Source organism: Strix aluco, chromosome 7, assembly GCF_031877795.1.
Source record: "Strix aluco isolate bStrAlu1 chromosome 7, bStrAlu1.hap1, whole genome shotgun sequence".
In the NCBI taxonomy this organism is placed as follows: domain Eukaryota; kingdom Metazoa; phylum Chordata; class Aves; order Strigiformes; family Strigidae; genus Strix; species Strix aluco.
Window position 1 is genome coordinate 22,840,599 of NC_133937.1, and position 17,282 is coordinate 22,857,880.

Consider the following 17,282-nt stretch of genomic DNA (forward strand, 5'->3'; position numbering starts at 1 on the left):
TGGTCTGAAAGCAACTTGCTTTGTCTGGCAGCTAATGGTTTGAAGGGCTTAAATTTTCTGTAGCTTAGTGCACACAAACATGGCACCCCTCACATGCAGAAGGACTCCTGTGCCTTTGCATACCACGCCATGTGGTAGGTCAGTACCCTGCAGACAAATGCTCTGTTACATGTAGTCTAGATGTTTTATTGCAAGCAGTTCAACTATAGCGTGTCTTCTGAAGATGATTTTTTAAAATATTATTACAGCCAAGCTTCAGCAAGCCCAGGCTACTGCACAGACGCTCTGACAGCAGATACTACCTCAGGCTTTGCAAGACCTGTCCAAACGAAGGGCCAAGACCTGCCAATGCACAGGCCCTGGCACCGCTCTGGCTTTGCCAGTGAAAGAGAGACAGGACTAAGCTTTTACACTTCATTTCTGTATTTTCCACGTTGGAGTGTGTGACGTGAAACCGCGATGAAGGTACCGTGAGGTGACTGGGCGGTATGAGAGGTGCCACGACCAGCGCAGTCCCTGCCAGCGGTGCAAGATGCCACACCGGCCCGGTGTGAAGAAGAGGCGGGAGTGCCGTGCCAGCATCCGCCCCGAGGCCCCTTCACCGCAGTTTAGTATTTATTACTCGTGTATTTACTCGCTGCCGGGCCCGGCCCGGCCTCCCCCCGCGGCCGGCAGGAGGCCGCTCCCCGCTCGCGGGGGCCGCGGCGGGCACGACGTCGCTGGGAGGCGGGAGAGCGCGGCCGGCGGAAGCACCGCTTCAGGGTGCTGCCGGGCGGCGGGTGCTGCCGGGCATCCCCGCCGCCCCCGGGCCCGGCGGTGCCACCGCCCCGGCGAGCGAAGCCCTTCACCCGCGCGGCTGCGCAGAGCGCGGGGGACAGCCCCGATTCCCGTACGCCCGGCGCCGCCTGGCCGGCCCCGCGGCTTTTCCTGCGCTACGGAGTTTCCGTAGCCGTGTCCTCCGCTGCCCCCGCGCGGCGCCCCCCGTCGCCAAGCGCGTTTCTATGAGCCGCCTATAAACAACATGGCGGCGGCCCCTCTTCCTGCCCGCGGTCTGTAGGTGGCGCGGTGGCTGAGGGGGCGCAAGGGCAGCGGGGTCCGGCGGCGCCGGCCGCCTCCGCGCCGCTGCGTCCCACGCTCCCCCTCCTCGCCGGGGCCGCGGCGGGGGCGGCGGGCCTGCGCTCCGCCCCGCCGTGCGGGGGTGTCTGAGCGCCCGGGAGCAGCCCGGCTGCTGCTGCTGCTGCATTACCGCGGCGGCCCCGCGCGGAGCGGAGCGGCGGCACCGGGGGCGCCCGCGGGGGCTCCTCGGGGGGCGGCGGGAGGGAGGAGAAGAAGAGGGCGCGGGCGCCGGGGTGTCGGCGGGAGCTGAGGGGCTGCCGTGAGGAGCGAGGCCATGTCGCTGCAGAGCCCGCCAGCGGCCACGGCTGCCGCCGACCTCCACCCCGGCGCGGGGATCCCGCCGGGCGCGGAGCTGAGCCAGGGCAGCGCGGTGCCCCGGTCAGCCGAGGAGGGCGGCGAGGATGAGGAAGAAGAGGAGGAAGAGGGAGAGAAGGAAAAGGAGCGAGAGAAACTGCCGCCCATCCCATCGGCATCCAGCGCGGCTGCCGCGGTAGGTCTCCTGCGGCCGCCGGCGGGGCCGGGCGACCCGTCAGCAGCCGGGCTGCCGCCCGCCGGGCCCGGCCCCGGCCCCGGGGAAGCAGGACCGTCTTTGCGGTCCCCGCTGTCATTTGCGATGTTTGCCGCTTTATTCGTGCTGTTGGGGGAGCATCATGTTCATTTTCTTTCATGTTCTTTTCCGTTGAGAGGCTTTCATTCAAGTTTCTTAAAAATAACAAGTGCATCTGTAAGCAGTGACATAATGAAGCTATAAATTCTCTGTCTACTTATAGTTCTTTAACATTTTACAACGGTCTGCTCTTGTGGGTTAGTCATGACTGAGGGTTTGCAGCATTGTGAATGTTCGTTAAGGGTTTTGGGGGTGGAGGGTTTCAGCTCTTAATACGCTTAATAGCAAGACAGCTAGCTGGAAAATACTTCTGTATTTTTAACTTTTTCTCCGAAGGTCTTTTCCTGTTTTTACTCTGCGTTGAAACAAAAATGACAAAACGTTTCGATACGTGATGAGTTAACACAGATAAAAAACTGTGAGAAGGATATTTGCCAAAATAATTTCATTTCAGAAGCCTTGTTTGAGATTTTTAATTTTACTAGAGTTGTGATATTCTTTCTGCTGACCATACAATATTACGGAACATAAAATTTTCCTGGCATGAGTTGAATATCTTACATAGCTCAACGTTAAAGCTTGCTGTAAATTATTTCAGTCCAACAACAGAGCAAAAATTTTACCAGTCCTGTAGTGGTACATTTATGGTATTTTAATTCAACAGTTCTGATAACTTCTAGTAAGTCAGATATTTACCATTTTACATAATTTGAGTTTAAAAAATTGAGCATCTAATGTTTATGACTGTTGTGATATAATTGTAATGCTAAACAAAGTAATCATAGGCAAACTTGCAAACTCCTTTGAGCAATTCTGCCAATTTTGTGTTTTGCCTACAACATTCCAATCTTCTGAAAGACTTTCAACTTTGCAGAATGCAGAAGAATGTGTTTGTTCCTGTGATTCCAATACAGATTTGGTGGGAGAAGTGTGTAATGGACAAGTGCCCAGGAGTTGCTTTTACCTTTGAAATTCTCCACTTCAGACTTTGAATGGGAAATGCCAGTCCCTTAGAATAAAGATACAGATGCAGGTCTAAAATGTGTCAGGCTTAGCTCGGCTAACGAAAAATGTGTGCAACCGGGCAGCCTTGTAGAATTCCCACTGCCTTAAAGAATCAGGATAACTTGTTTGTAGCTGGAGATCCTTCATGTACCTCTGAACTGTTGCCCACAGGTGTAAGTTGTCTAAGCTGGTGTGCTAGAGAGGAGCTCAGATCTGGCTAGGTGTGGTTGCTTGTCAAATGTGTGTGGGATTTTGAATTTACAAAGAGCTGCACATGGGTTTGAATAGTATGTTACAGAGAGAGAGTTTTGGGGAAAGATGTAATAAACATTTCCATAGCCCTGGATTTCTCTGTTTGTAACACAATGCAGGTTTTGATCAAAATATACCAAATAGAGGGTGCAGGTATGCTTTTGAAAGACCTTTGAGTTTCTGTAAAGAAGGTATTAGACTATTGGTCTGCGAAGCCCTAGTTGTGACCAACCTACACATCTAATTCCAGGGCTTTGTGAAGTATGTTGTGAGATTCATCATATATAGCATGATTTTAATACAAGTTCTTGTATTAGAAGTTCTGATTGAACATCAAAAAATGAGTGTTACTTAACCAAATCCTCTCAAACACTTTTAAAGAGAGAAATACATTCTTGGTTTTCTCCTCATTAAACTGGGGAAAAGTTTGTAATGTGATGTGATGACAAAAGGGGGAAATTGTTGTATCTTAAAAAAAAATCTTTGCTTAGTCATGGGGTTTTTTCCATTAAAATTCCCTTCCTTTAAAAATACAAATAAAGTGGTACTCCACATGACCTTAATTTTAATATTCTCTCTGCCTATTGTTTCTAAATTTATAGTCCTCATATGATGACTGTGGTGATATAGATACTATACCTTGTTTCTTTATGAAGTGAGCCTCAGATGTCATTGGTTCAGAACATCTCCAGATTTTGTGTAATTGACATTTTCTTCAGTGCACTAAAGATCCACCATAGATTTGTGCAACTGATATGACATGACTTCCTCGAAGGCAATGTGAAGGCGTGACACATTCTTTAGTTTCCATTTTCCCCAATAGCTGTGGAAAAGGTCAGAATTTTAGTACGATAACTGTGGTATCCTTTTTCTCCTAAGAGCATTGCATGAAAGATGTCTCATCGGGAGTTTAAGCTGGCTGTAAATTGGAGCTAAGGGGTTATGTGGCTATTGCTATTGTCATGGCTTTTCCTAGCCAAGTGCCATGTAGAATTGTGGAAGAATGGTTCCTTGGGGGCAGGGAGGAGCTTTTATTTCTAAGGAAAGTTACGGAGATTAAATTAGTCCATGAATAAATTAACATGATCCTGCAAGTTCAGGCTTTCCTTATGGGTCAAATAGTGGTTAGAAATAATGCATAAGGGGTGATGGTTTGGAGGTCTGTATTCAGATTCTGAAAAGAAACTTGTGGGAAGCTAAATAACTTGCCCCTAGTAAGCAGGAACAAGTAGAGGCATCTGTAAAGCAAAACCAGTCTTATGTTACGCCTTTCAAGATATGAATGGAAGGAAAAATCTTATTTCTTGCATAGGCTGTTGCCTTGACAGCTTCCTTTAAGTAATCTGATGTCCTCCATGTCTTCTTGCACAGGGAAGAAAACCTTTTACTCTTCACTGCCCTTTGCTTGCCACGTACATATGGATCTTGAGTGAGTTAAGTTAGGGCTAAAGACTAGGATTTTCAAGAAACTTTTCTAGATGGTCTTTTGCCTCTTCTCATAAAGCACTCTGTATGTTCTTTTTGCAAACTGTTTGACTTATTTTCACCATCTAATTTAACTTCAATAATGAAAAACATAGATTTATAAAGTATAATGCTAGTACTTCTCCAGTCTTACGGAAGGCTTAATACTTTGGAAAACTTCCAATAAGGAGCCAGCAGAGTTGTGAGTTTATTAATATGCTCTTAAATAAAGAGGATTAAAGATAACTTTGATCCACTTACTCTCTCTAAGCATACTCATTCTTTATGAGGGGGCTCAATTTTCCAGTTTTCTGATGGCAGTATGTGTGTAGAGTCTTAGGCTCTAGAGGCTCACTGACCTCCTACAAAATTTTGTAAGTATGACATGGTGCTATATACTTGTCCTAGATTACTTTCCCAGGAGGTGTCAGAGATCCTCATTAATAAGCATGCAGTTTCACAGTATTCCTTCAGGGCTTTCCAGTAAAGCCTTTGTTCATATGTTTGTTTAATACTGTTGGAACTGCACTTGGAACAGGATGATGGAGTTAAATGGTACATACAATTTTTGTTCTTTCTGATCGTTGTTGGGGAGGTGGCATTAAGAATGTTTTTCAATAACCGTTCAACTGTGCTATTTCAGTGGCATGGCTGGACTAAAACCTAGAAAGCTTGAGTTGGTCAAAAAGTCTGTTTCATAAAAGCTCCTCTTCTCAATTATCTATGATATCTATTCCCTATTAATCATAACTAGACTAGTCCAAGCTCCAGAGGTTTTCTACCTAAAGCATACATTTTTTTGACGCAGCGGATTAACTTCAGATCTGGATTTGTTTAAAAGTCCTTTTTCAGTCAGTTGTGTCTTGGCATGTTTCTTCAGGATCTGGTTTTCACCAGTCATGTGCCAGGTCATTTTTAAGAAGCATCTTAATGATATTTCAGACGTTACAGAATAAAAGAAAAAGTTAATGTGAAAATTGTAGTGGTAATTACATTTTCTTTTTGAATGTTTGCATACAAGGAGTTTGGAGCTAGAAGTTGAAACTTGGTATTTTTAAAGCCCAAAGTCCTGCTGATTGTTCAAATTTATAATTTGCTGAGCTCTAAGCCATGGAAAAATGGCTGTTTGTGCCACAGTTATTTAATATTCCCGGCAGTGTACCAGCTTGTGTACACTGCAGCATGTCAGGTTTATGGGCTGTGTTATTATCCTCGTGGTGGTATTTCAGGATGTTGTGGTGGAAGTGAAGTGCTTTCCTCAGAACTCTGGCTGCGTGTTTTAGTCCAAATTTACTACTCGTAATGGGAAAGGGAAACATATGGGTTTAAAAAAAAATTGATAGGATATTATGTTAATTATTCTAGAATTTTTATTCTCGTTTGGGGATTTGCAGTTTTGATTTGCATGAAAACTTTTTTTTTTTTTTTAACTGAGAGCACAAATACCAGATATGAAGCAAATGAATCTTTAGGTTAATGTGAGGCTGGAAATCATGATGTGCAGGGAGAGTGTATATACTTCTGTTGAGTTGATCTACCTTTGCCCCATATCAACTGATGGCTTGGAAATAAGATGGAAATTAAAATCTTCATGGTGTGACTTCTGTCATTTTGGGCAAGCCCTTTAACCCACCGATGCTTTGTGAATTCTCCAGAGTAAAACTATATCTAATAGCACTCAGTGTCAAACAGACCAGTTGGCACAATCCTGTGGAGTCTGTTTTGTGATTTCACTTCTGTTCACTGTTAAAATACTTTCTAGCAAAGGCTTGTGCAGACTTCTTGATGGCAGCACACACAGGTACTCGGGCAGGTTTTTTGTTAACAAATGTTTGTTGGCTAGCCTTTCTTCAGTGGCAGCTGGTGCTGATGATTTTGAATCATTAGGGGTTTTTACCCAGGTAACCAGTATTCAAATTTTATTAGCAGGCTAGCTCACATGAGATGTGGGGCCAAAAATTCTAAGTCTTGGGAAGTTTGTCTAAACCACTGCAGTATATTAGGGTTATTTGGAAAAAGGAACTTTAATCTGTTTAAACTGAGCTGGATGTAGTGAAGAATATAAAAGTAGTTAGAAATTAGGATACAGAAAGTTAAAATATTGTTGAAAATGTTCCAATCATATTGTATTTTCCTCACAGTAATCCAAGGATATCTTTATATCCTGCAAATTAATACTTGAATTTTTTAATATAATGAAAGGAATTTTATGGTATCTCTCCTGATTCAATTTGAAACAAACTTGTAGAATCATTATTTATGTCTTATTTAAGTATTACCACTCTGATTTCAAGATAAAAGGTATTTAAGTATTCTGTGTAATACTTCATGAGTAAGATTACTCTTGCAGTAATGTATTAGCCCTTTATAGCATACTGTCATCTTAATTACAGGGGTTGGAGAGAGGAGCCAAAAATCAGTTTTCCACTTTCAGCAATTTCATCACAACTATCAACCAAAAGAAAGAAGGCATCGGAAACAGAAATTCGCCTACGCAACTTGTTATACCCAACATCAAAAATGGTAAGAGAATAAAAGCCCTGTGTTACTTAGCTACCAGTTTAAGAAGGTGCTCAGTGTTCTGCCAATATTTGTATTGTGGTAGTGCCAAGAAACCTAGAAATCTAGATTTCATTAAATTATGCTGTGCTGTACATTGTACAGGCAGTGATATAGATGATAGTCCATCCTCTCTAGAGGTTATGTCATAGAAACAAGTTGGATGAGAAAAATAAATAGACCTGGAGGATGAAATAATCATCTGAAGTTTTAAAGAAAGTTACCCATTCAGTAGCCCATCTGCAGATACTGTTTGTCTAACTGCAGTCAGATGGCAGTTTCTCTAGAAATTGTGTCAGAATTTTGTGAAGATTTTTCTATCACCATCCGAAGGATGGCAGGGATGAGGCAAGCATAGGGCTTTTAAGGGAGACAGTTGCTGAGAGTTGCTGTTTTTCAGTGAAGATGAAGGCCAGTGATAACACAAAATAAAATTCACAGGCAGAGATTGGTAAGTTCTGAAGAGCTTTAAAGGTGAGAAGGAAGGTTGTTGTGGTATGATGAGGTAATGATAATTGATGAAAAGATAGAAAGTGGAGCTGTATATTCAGTATGATAGTCTAGAATCATGAAGCCTGATGAGATGACACTGTGGGTAGACTTGAGTTTTTATTAGATTTCTGGGCTAGGAGATGGAATTTCAGTAATTTGGGACTTTTGATAAAAGGCTGTACAAACATTTGTCAGGTCTGTATTGATCTTGCCTCTGAGCAGGTCCCTTTCAGCCTTACTGTTCTGTGATTCTCTAAGTCTTTATAGCACTCAAAGGATTTGAGGCTAGAAAGAAAAAGACTGCATTAATTAAACAGTGTGAGTTTGAAACAAAACTATGGACAGCTATTGTCAGTTTCAGAGTTACGCAGAAAAAGGTGGTTTATACCTTGCAGGATTAGATCCTTACTAAAATAATCTTTGTATCCTTGCTAGCTATACTGCAAAAGTGAAAGTCAATGGAAGACTCTTATTTTTATTTTTTTACAGCAATTTTTGTTACAGAGTAAGGAGGTGCTTTTTACTTAAAAAAAAGGGGGGGCATAGCTGAACCACAAAAGGCAGTTATGTGTAAATGATAGCTCAGACAGGACTTTGTACTTTACTCAAGTCACAAAGGATACCAAGGTGGCTGGAGATGGCCAGTGAAGAATTCTCCCGCAGCTGCATAACTACTGGAGTTAAGGTAGAAGTGCTGTTCTTGAGGGCAATACCTGTGGTAAGGCAAAAAGAAGATGCTGCAAAGCAGGTCAGAGCTCTGCTGATTCTTACGAAGTGCTGTAAGGTTGAGCTAACAAAGCTGGAAGAACAACCTTCAGGTGGACGTTGCTCTCACCTATATATTTTTAAAGAGAAGTCTTCATATATGAATTGCATGTAAACAATTGCAATATTGTTGGAATCTGAAAGTGCTCAGAGAAATAAAATGTTTTCTCTTTCTCAGATAACACTATTTTCTAAGAAGCTAAAAGTGACCTCTTGTCAATATTAACTACTCAGCTGCTAGCCTTTTTAACAGAAACATGCATGCATTTGATTCATAGACTCCAAGCTACTGTCTGTCTTTATTTAAGCCTTAATTGTTTCCTGTCCAGCATCTGTCTGAATAGTTGCTTAGTACAATCTTATGATATGAAAGCCTACTCCTTAATAAAATTTAGGACAAAGTAAAATTAAATCTGGTATTGAGGCAAGCAACGTGAAAAATACAGTACCCTATTGCAGAATTCATTTCACTAAACAGAAGAAATCTGCGCCCTGCCCTTTTTTTTTTTGTACCTGACAAAAATGTTGAACACCTCTCTCTTGAAGTGCCCTCAGTTCTTGCTGCACATGATACTGTCCCAATTGTAATTACTGCCTCATAAGTACTTAGTTGTTAATTCCCACCACACTAATGAATGGCAATATTTACTATAGTCAAGAATATATTCTTGAAATAGAGCTCAATGTGTAAAATTGAGCAGATATTCTGGTAGTTTCAGGATCAGGGTAACCTGCCTATAGAAAACCAGGTTATTTTTATTAACAGTCCAAGATGCACTGAAAATTTTTTGAGGTATGTGTATTTTATGGAAAAAGAAATCATTGAAACAAACTTCTCAGTTAATGCTTCTTTTGCTATTCTGCAATTCAGGAATGATGCTTGGTTGGTGGAGGTTTTTTTTCAGTTTATCTATACGTGTGCTGTTCCTCTGAATATGTGTGTATGTATACATGCATATACTGGTAAAACTTTAGGCTTGAGTTCAAAGAATGTTAATTTCATTGAAAAACAAAAGTCTGGAAAAGGTAATGCTGGTAAATACAGCATGAAAGCTAGAGTGATGTTTGTTTGCTATGTAGCTGCCACAGAGATTGAATTGGTATAACAAGTCTTCTAATTTAACAATGATCTGGTATGAAACCTATATAGGAACTAGATTGTTCTAGTTCTTTCCTAATGTTAGAAATACAAGTAAGATTTTTTTGCTTTTGCCTACTTTGAAAATTTTCATCTTCCAGTAGCTGTGTTGGTCATTGTGAAAATAATTGCTGTTCTAAATTCATTCACTCTGAATTTCCTTGTACTAGTCAGTTCTGTTTCCCATCAATGAGGTTTTCCTCCTCAAAGTTTTTGATCATTCCCTAAGCAGGCATGCATTGCTGAGTCTTTTTACTTGATGTAACTGGGCAAACAGCCAGAAATGATTGCTTTTTCTTGTCTTGTAATATTGTGGTATTGCTGCTTATCAACTCAATACATAAAGTTTCAAGTTTCTCCTCAATGGAACTCAAGTGACAGATCTTAATTAATATTTTTGAATATCAGATGAGCAAATAAATATTTTTACAAATAAACTTGAATTATGGCAAAACATACTGAAGTTGACATTGTTATTAAACATATTATTAAAACTCAGTTTTAGTCTGTCTAATTTAAGCTGCGTATATTTGAAAGAAAATTGCATCACTGACAGGGCACAAGTTACCATCTTAGCACCTGCAGCCTCAATTTACTGAAATGAGAAATGGCTTCTGACAGCAGCTGTCTCTTCTACAGTTGTGGAGAGAATATTTTCCTCATTTCAGTATATTCAGCTGGTTATAAATCAATGTTTAATCCATTTAAAATTGAGAAGACATAATGAGAGCTAAATGAAAATGACTTGTCTTTCTCAGAGTAGAAAAAGAAGACATAGTCTTAGTTTCTTTAAAGTCAGTCAATCCTGCTTTCAGAGAATGATGTGCAATAGCAGAGCACTTGCATGGCAGGATTGTTTGGCACCTTGGCTTGTATCTACGTGTCCACTTTGTTTTCAAAATTACTACAATTCTCTTTAAATAGCTTTAAATACCAGCTGTGAGAGTGGGCAAGGTTCCATATCTATAATCAATGCCATACTCCAGGGATTGAGGGCAGCTCAGATCTATTATCATCTGATGAATGGTGGCTGACTTAAGTCACAATGACAGTGCCTCTGTCATTAGCATGAGTAAAAAGAATCTGCCTTTGGGTTTGGGAGATTTTTGTTAGCATCTATTTCCTTGCTGTGATAAATGGAGCAGGCAGTGCAGTAGTGAATTTACTTTGATGTTTAGTTAATTTTGAAAAACAGTGGCTCTTGGAAAAGACTTAGAGGGTTCTTAGACAATTCATAGAGGATTTTGATTTAACATGTTTGACTTTTGAGGACGCTTTTATTTTATATAGTGTCTTTTATCCCAAACATATGTCATAATTCATATAAATGCTTTTTAAAAGGTACAGTATAAATCATACTAAACAAGCATTTTATGGATATTTGAAAAGACACTCTAAGTAAAATGGATGTTTGTGTATACTGCACTGGAATATTTTTTTTCATGTTTTTGGTGGGTTTACCCTGGTGGCTGCCAGATTCCCACCAAGCTTCTCTACCACTCCCCCTCCTCAACAGGATGTGCAGAGAAAATAAGATGAAAAAGCTCATAGGTTGAGATAAAGACAGGGAGTCCACTTCCCAGTTACTGCCACAGGCAAAACAGACTTGACTTCAGGATATTAATTTATTGCCAGTTAAAACAAAAACAAACCTCAAAACACCTTCCCCCTGCCCCTCCTTCTTCCCAGGCTCAACTTGACTCCTCTGTTCCTCATTCTTCTACGTCCTTTCCCCCAGGCAGCCCAGGGGAGTGAGGAATGGAGTTTGCGGTCAGATCATAAAGCTCTGCTACTCCTTCCTCCTCACGCTGTTCCCTTGCTCCAGCATGGGGTCTCTCTGGCAGGCTGCAGTCTTTCACAAACTTCTCCAATATAGGTCCTTCCCATGAGTTGCTCCAACAAGGGCCCTTTCCACAGGGTACAGTCCTTTAAGAATGGACTACTCCAGCATGGGTCCCCCATGGGCCACAGTTCCTGCCAGCAGCCTGCCTGGCTGCAGGCTCTCCACAGGCTGCAGGTGGATATCTGCTCCACCGAGGTCCCCTATGGGCTGCAGGGGGACAACCTGCTTCACCACGGTCTTCTCCATGGGCTGCGGGGGAATCTGCTACAGTGCATGGAGCAGCACCTCCTCCCCTTTCCTCTCCACTGACCTGGGTGTCTGTAGGGTGGTTTTGCTCTTTTTTTTTTTTTTTTTTTTTTTTTTTTTTTTTTTTTTAAATCTCCTCTCTCTCAGCTGCTGTGCAGTGTTTTTTACCCCTTCTTAACTACATTATCATAGAGGTGCTACCAGTGTAACCAATGGGCTCAGCTTTGGCTAGTGGTGGGTCTGTTTTGGAGCTGGTTGTGTCTGACATGGAGGCAGCCCCATCTCTTCTCTCACAGAGGCCACGCCAAAACCTTGCCACATAAACCCAGTACAATATTCTCACGTCAAATACAAAGTAAGTAGTAAAATAGACTTTAAAGCATTGCTATTTGTACTTAGAATAGGCGGCCAAATTTATTGAGAAGAAATGTTTAAAGATGCTACTGTTTCAGCAGTAATTCTGCTGCAAGACAGAAAACGCGTTTCCCGTTTAATTTATTGGAGAGATTCTTTTAAGGGACCGTAGAGATCCACAGTCAGCTTCAGCTAAAATTATATATCACAGTGCAGAAAAACTGACTGAAGACTTGTCCTTGTACATCAGAAAACAGTTGGACTTTGGTGTGGTTGTGCTTGAGATTTTTCTTAGGTGCAGGGAACCACCAGTGTTACAGTTTGTATATTACAATATTTACGATATATAGTCAATACAATAATGGACAATAGTGGTATTCGTCTCTAATACCTACCAGTCATGGACTGCTTGGTTTGTCTTTCAAACAGCAAATATAACAGGATCACTCTGAGTAACTAATTCCATGACATCCTTTGACTTCTTTTTTTTCCCTTTGTAATTATGTTCTAACTTGCTTAGCTTGAGTTCCTCACAGGTTCAGGTAGATGTAATGTTCAGAATAGGCACTTCCTTTACACATCTGACTTTAGAAGGCGCTTGACTTATTGTTCAGAAGGTTGAGCATCTACATCTACAAATAGATTTAATGAAAATTCTGCAGCACTCATTTCTAAAAATGAAATTATATATGAACTTCAGGTTTTCTTGTGTGATGTGAATACTGCTGTATGTATACCAGTGTGTGTTACTGATGTAATACCAGCGTATCTTATGTAAGTACAGAATCTTGCTATTTTCCCTAATAAGAAGTTGGAACACAGATCACAAGCTTTCTTTTTTTCTTTTTTTTTTTTTTTTTTCTGGCTTGGTTTGCTTTCTTTGTTTTTGTAATGGGCAGATCATTTGTTTGCAGCTTGGTCCAGGAGTTCATTTATAAAATAGTAGAGACTCCCTTCTTTCAGAAGGCCTTAGATAGGAGACAGACCGGCCAATTTTCTCCCTCCATTGGCAGGAGGAGCACTTTGTTTGCAAAGACATAGTTACGAACTCAGGACACAGTTCTTGTTTCTAGGGTTTTATTTCCCTTCAATTAGTTGAAGTTTCCATCACATCTAGGATGATCATGTGGTAGGAAAAGTACTTGGATGAGTAGGGGTTTAAAGAAGTAGAATCAACGAGTGTGAGTTTTCTTTTTTTCCCTTAGTTCCTATATATATGTTTATATATATGATTGCATTCTATATGATTGTATTTATTGTTGTTTACTTTTCTTTGCAAGTGAGAGACCTACCACCCATTTGCCTCGATGTACGACAAAAGCAGCGCATCTCTATAGATACACTACCCCAAGAACAAAAAGCACCAGTTCCTCCTGAACCTTCCCTTCCCATCCGAACCAAAACTGTGAAAGATTTTCAGTAAGTTACACTGCTGTTTCTAAAAATGTACTTTCTTTCTTTGGACTTTCTTCATTTTGTCCTAGTTCATACATTTGATTTTGCTAATCTCAAATGAGGAAACAGTTCAGTAAGACTGACAAGCATTTAGTCTGGTTGTGATGGTGGGATTGATAACTGTGTTACTGTGAAAATTAACAAAGTACTTTTTCTAGCTTGAAGTGTTGTTCTGTTCAAGAAATGGCAAAGCTTGTACTTCAGAGTTAGAAATTCAGTTTCTGACATTCAGTGGATGTTTGGTTTTGGAAAAAAGTACATATGGCTTATTGTAGGCTGGAAAATCTCTTTCAGTCTTAGGTATTTTGTTTGTACCGTCCATTATGGTGTATCCTCTCCATTGAGGTACTGGGCATTCTCAGTCTTGTGTGAAACGCTGCACATCAGACACTTAAATGTATAACATCATATCTGAGGACCTGGAGTGGTGATTACGTGGACTGCACTATTTCTAACTTTGGCTAAAAGTGCAAATGACCTTTCTTCATGCATTATGTTAAAGTGTGTTAATTTTCAATATTAGTTTTATGGCAAAAACGTTTCTTTTTTTATGTATTCTCCTGCTTATGTGACCACAATTTTAAGCAGTGTAAGTATAAGCTATCCTAGGACTTCTCTGAGAGGCACTATGCTTTAAGTTTGTCTAAGAAAAAAAGGGTTTTAAGATTAAAGTCTGTGCAGACATGTTTATGCTGCTGCCCTATAACACTGGTTTAGATAGAAGTAGACTTGATGTGAAATAGTGTCTTGTGTTCCATTTCTGTTTTTCCAGATCAGTACAGACCCTTAATCAAAAGTGCGTCTGCATTATATTTCTTCCAACACCGTTATGATACTTGGCACATGATGGTTGATCAGCTTAGCTAGGCTAGCAGAAGTACCCAGGGAAACTACCTGAATTGTTTTTAACTAGTATAGGCTGTTTCCCTGATGTCAGGTCTACATCACAAAGTTTTGCTGGCTTTGCTTGGTTCTCTGTGAGCACAAAGCAATAGGCAATGTTTTTTCTCTAACATACCTATGCTCCCAAAAATTGTGATGTTGACGCTGTCATTTGAGGAAATGACATAACTTTGTTGAAAAACTAATGGCATAAGGTGTATCTAGGGGATACTAGGGGATTCTGCCTGCAATACATGAAAATATATTGGCAATATATATGCCAATATAGTGTGGGTGTGTTCTTAGAGGGATATTTACTAATTCATTGAAAGTATGGCTTTTTGTTTTTTTTAGCCTTAGCACCCACAGAGCAACATTATGCTGTTGTAATACCCTTGAGTGCTTTACAGCAGGATAATCTTGGTCAGGAAATGGGGAGAAGTATTCCTAGGAAGAAGCTTGATTCTTCTATTTTTCAAACAGATGGGAAAAAAAAAAAAATCACAGTTGCTCCAAGAGATGTATGTGCATATAGTTTTTATTGCTCTTTTCCATGTTTGAAATTTTGTGCATTCATGGAGGAAAAGGAATGCTTTTTGATTAGTCACTGTGTGTATTGGGTGGAAAAGGAAACAGGTATAAAAGATAATTTGACAAGAGGTGATCCTTTGTTAGTATTCAGGTGATTTGAAAATTTTTTCCGTATTTAGATTTCTGTATTGACTGCTGTCTAATTGTGTAATTATCAAGAATTTTATTCTTTGAAGTAAAGTATTAAAAAGTCATGTGCATTTTTGGTATGTCCCACTGATAACTTATAATATCTAGTACAAGAAATTATCTGTGGGGGAGCAAACTGGGATTTGTATCACCAGCATTGTAGATAGTTAGATTTCTGCTTCAAAGGTTGGTTGGGGGTTTTTTGTTTGTTTGTTTTAAACATATGATAGTATACAGAATTTCATATACAGATACTTGCTTTAAGGTCCAATACTTAAAAGTACTTTAAGAGTAAATCCATAGATTTTGTTGTCCTCTTAAGGAATGTGTACAGCCACATACAAAGTTTAAGTTTTATTTGAAAAATTTGAAGATAAAATTTTGTACAAATGATAATGAATTTGACTAGTTTAGGAGGCTGCATACTTGAATAAATAAGTCTCAGAAATTTTATCATGTCAGTGTATCTTCAGCATAATTCTGTTCTGCTAATTACTTGTCTTAACATACTGAACTGTGACACCATGAATTAACATTTTGAATAAGAGACATTTGCTCATACAAAATACGCTTTTGTTCTCTTGTAATACCATGATCTTAAAATGACAACAAAGATTTCAGAAAGATATTGATATTATACTTGTCTGTCTTCTAAGTGTGCTTAGGGAGGAAATCTTAGGGTTACAATGCAGTCTAAAGTCTAGAAAGATTGGCTGGAAAGATTGAACCCTTATATTACCAATATTTTAATATATTCTTTCTAGGGATGATGTGGAAAAGGCTAAGTCATCAGGAGATTGGAAAGCTGTACATGATTTTTATTCTACAACATTTGATTCTTTCCTGGAGATAAACGCTGCATTTAAGGTAGAAAATAATTCATAATACTGTTTAGTACTTACAGTGCTTTGTATCTTCAAACTCTTTACAAAAACATCAGTTAAAGGCTTGCAGCTAGTTACTTAAAGCAACTAAGATAATTTTGTCATGATTTTACCTGCCTTTGGTAGATAGTCTGTTATTGCATTGAGTTATTGATTCCCATTTAAGCAGCTGTGTTTCAAGTGTATGTGGAGCTTTAAAATTCCAGTATGTAGTTCGTTTTGTGACACTATGACTGTGTAGATACTTTCTACACAATTTACAGTCTAAAAACATGCAAGCTAATGCAGCTAATATGGACGCCCAGGCAAATCTGGAAACAGAAATTCCCTGTGCCGAAAATAACCTGTGATATGGGCTTGAGTAGTATAGCTGTTCTTGTGTTGTGATGGCATACTCAGTTTTTCTTGGGAAAGATCATATTCATGTGTGAAAACTTTCTAAATTCATGCTAAATTAATATTTCCTGCTTATTACAGAGAAAAATGTGCTTATGCTATTTAATATGGACAGTAGGACCTGAGCCTAGACAAAATAGTTACTTAGCTACTTAACAAATATTGAATTCTTATGATTTTGTTGCTCTTGTCTGATGGTGGATCAACAACAAAGATAAACGGTGAAAATTTGATGTAATTCATTATTTGAAATCTTCTTACATTTTTAAAATAGAACAAGGTAATGAAGTTACGTGAATATTGCCAAAGTGTAGATTACTATTGTTTAGCTTCATCTTTCACATATTAATAAAAGCAACCTAGATTCTTATGTTTTGATAAGGAAAATAGTTATATCTGTATGTGTTTTATTTAAACTCGCTGTTAAACTTTTTCATAGATAGCTAAAATATTCAAAACACTTCAAAACCAAAATGCTTCATGTATTATCTAACTTACAGAAAGATACCAGCTCTCCATTTAATACCATTGAGGACTCTGGAATCAATGCAAAATTTGTGAATATTGTCTATGATGCCTTATTAAACACTGTAAGTAGAAGAAAAGAATTCATGTTTTTAAACATTGTAACAATTATTTCAGCAAAGAAATATGCAAAGAAGCAATTTATACCAAAAGTTTTTCTCAGATAGGCACAATTTCTGAAGAATCTCTCAAAACATACTTAAAATGGTCCCATGAGAATTGTCATAGAATCATGAAAACTGCTTTAGTAAAAGAGGAGGAAATTTTTGCTACTGGTAATGCACAGTTTATACTGTGGTAGATCTCAAAGACCACTTGAAGATATGACATGACTGTGATGGGACACTACATGGTGAGAAATAAGGAAAATGTGAGGATGGTGGTAGCAAAAAGTAGGTACTGTGCTTAGTAAACAAAGGACATGAGTAATTTAGAAATTATATTTACAGTTATTAAGTTGTTTAAAGCGTTGAAAGCCACCACTGGCACAACTTCAAGCTTCAGCTAATAGTCTGTGAGGAAAGATACTTAGGAGTTCAGCATCATGACACGAATATTTCTTACCTGGCTTGAATCACA

The 17,282-nt window shown here is 39.6% G+C and overlaps 1 protein-coding gene across 1 annotated transcript in view; it reads left to right on the forward strand.

The window, feature by feature from the left end:
* The first annotated feature begins 1,337 nt into the window (after nt 1-1,337).
* The window catches only part of HECTD2 (HECT domain E3 ubiquitin protein ligase 2), a 41,824-nt gene continuing 25,879 nt past the window's right edge, over nt 1,338-17,282 (forward strand). Inside the window, exons 1-5 of the mRNA XM_074830914.1 lie at nt 1,338-1,606; nt 6,838-6,967; nt 13,122-13,260; nt 15,663-15,765; nt 16,679-16,768. Of these exons, the coding sequence (XP_074687015.1) occupies nt 1,391-1,606; nt 6,838-6,967; nt 13,122-13,260; nt 15,663-15,765; nt 16,679-16,768 (678 nt within the window). The 5' untranslated portion in view covers nt 1,338-1,390. The remainder of the gene's footprint in view (nt 1,607-6,837; nt 6,968-13,121; nt 13,261-15,662; nt 15,766-16,678; nt 16,769-17,282) is intronic.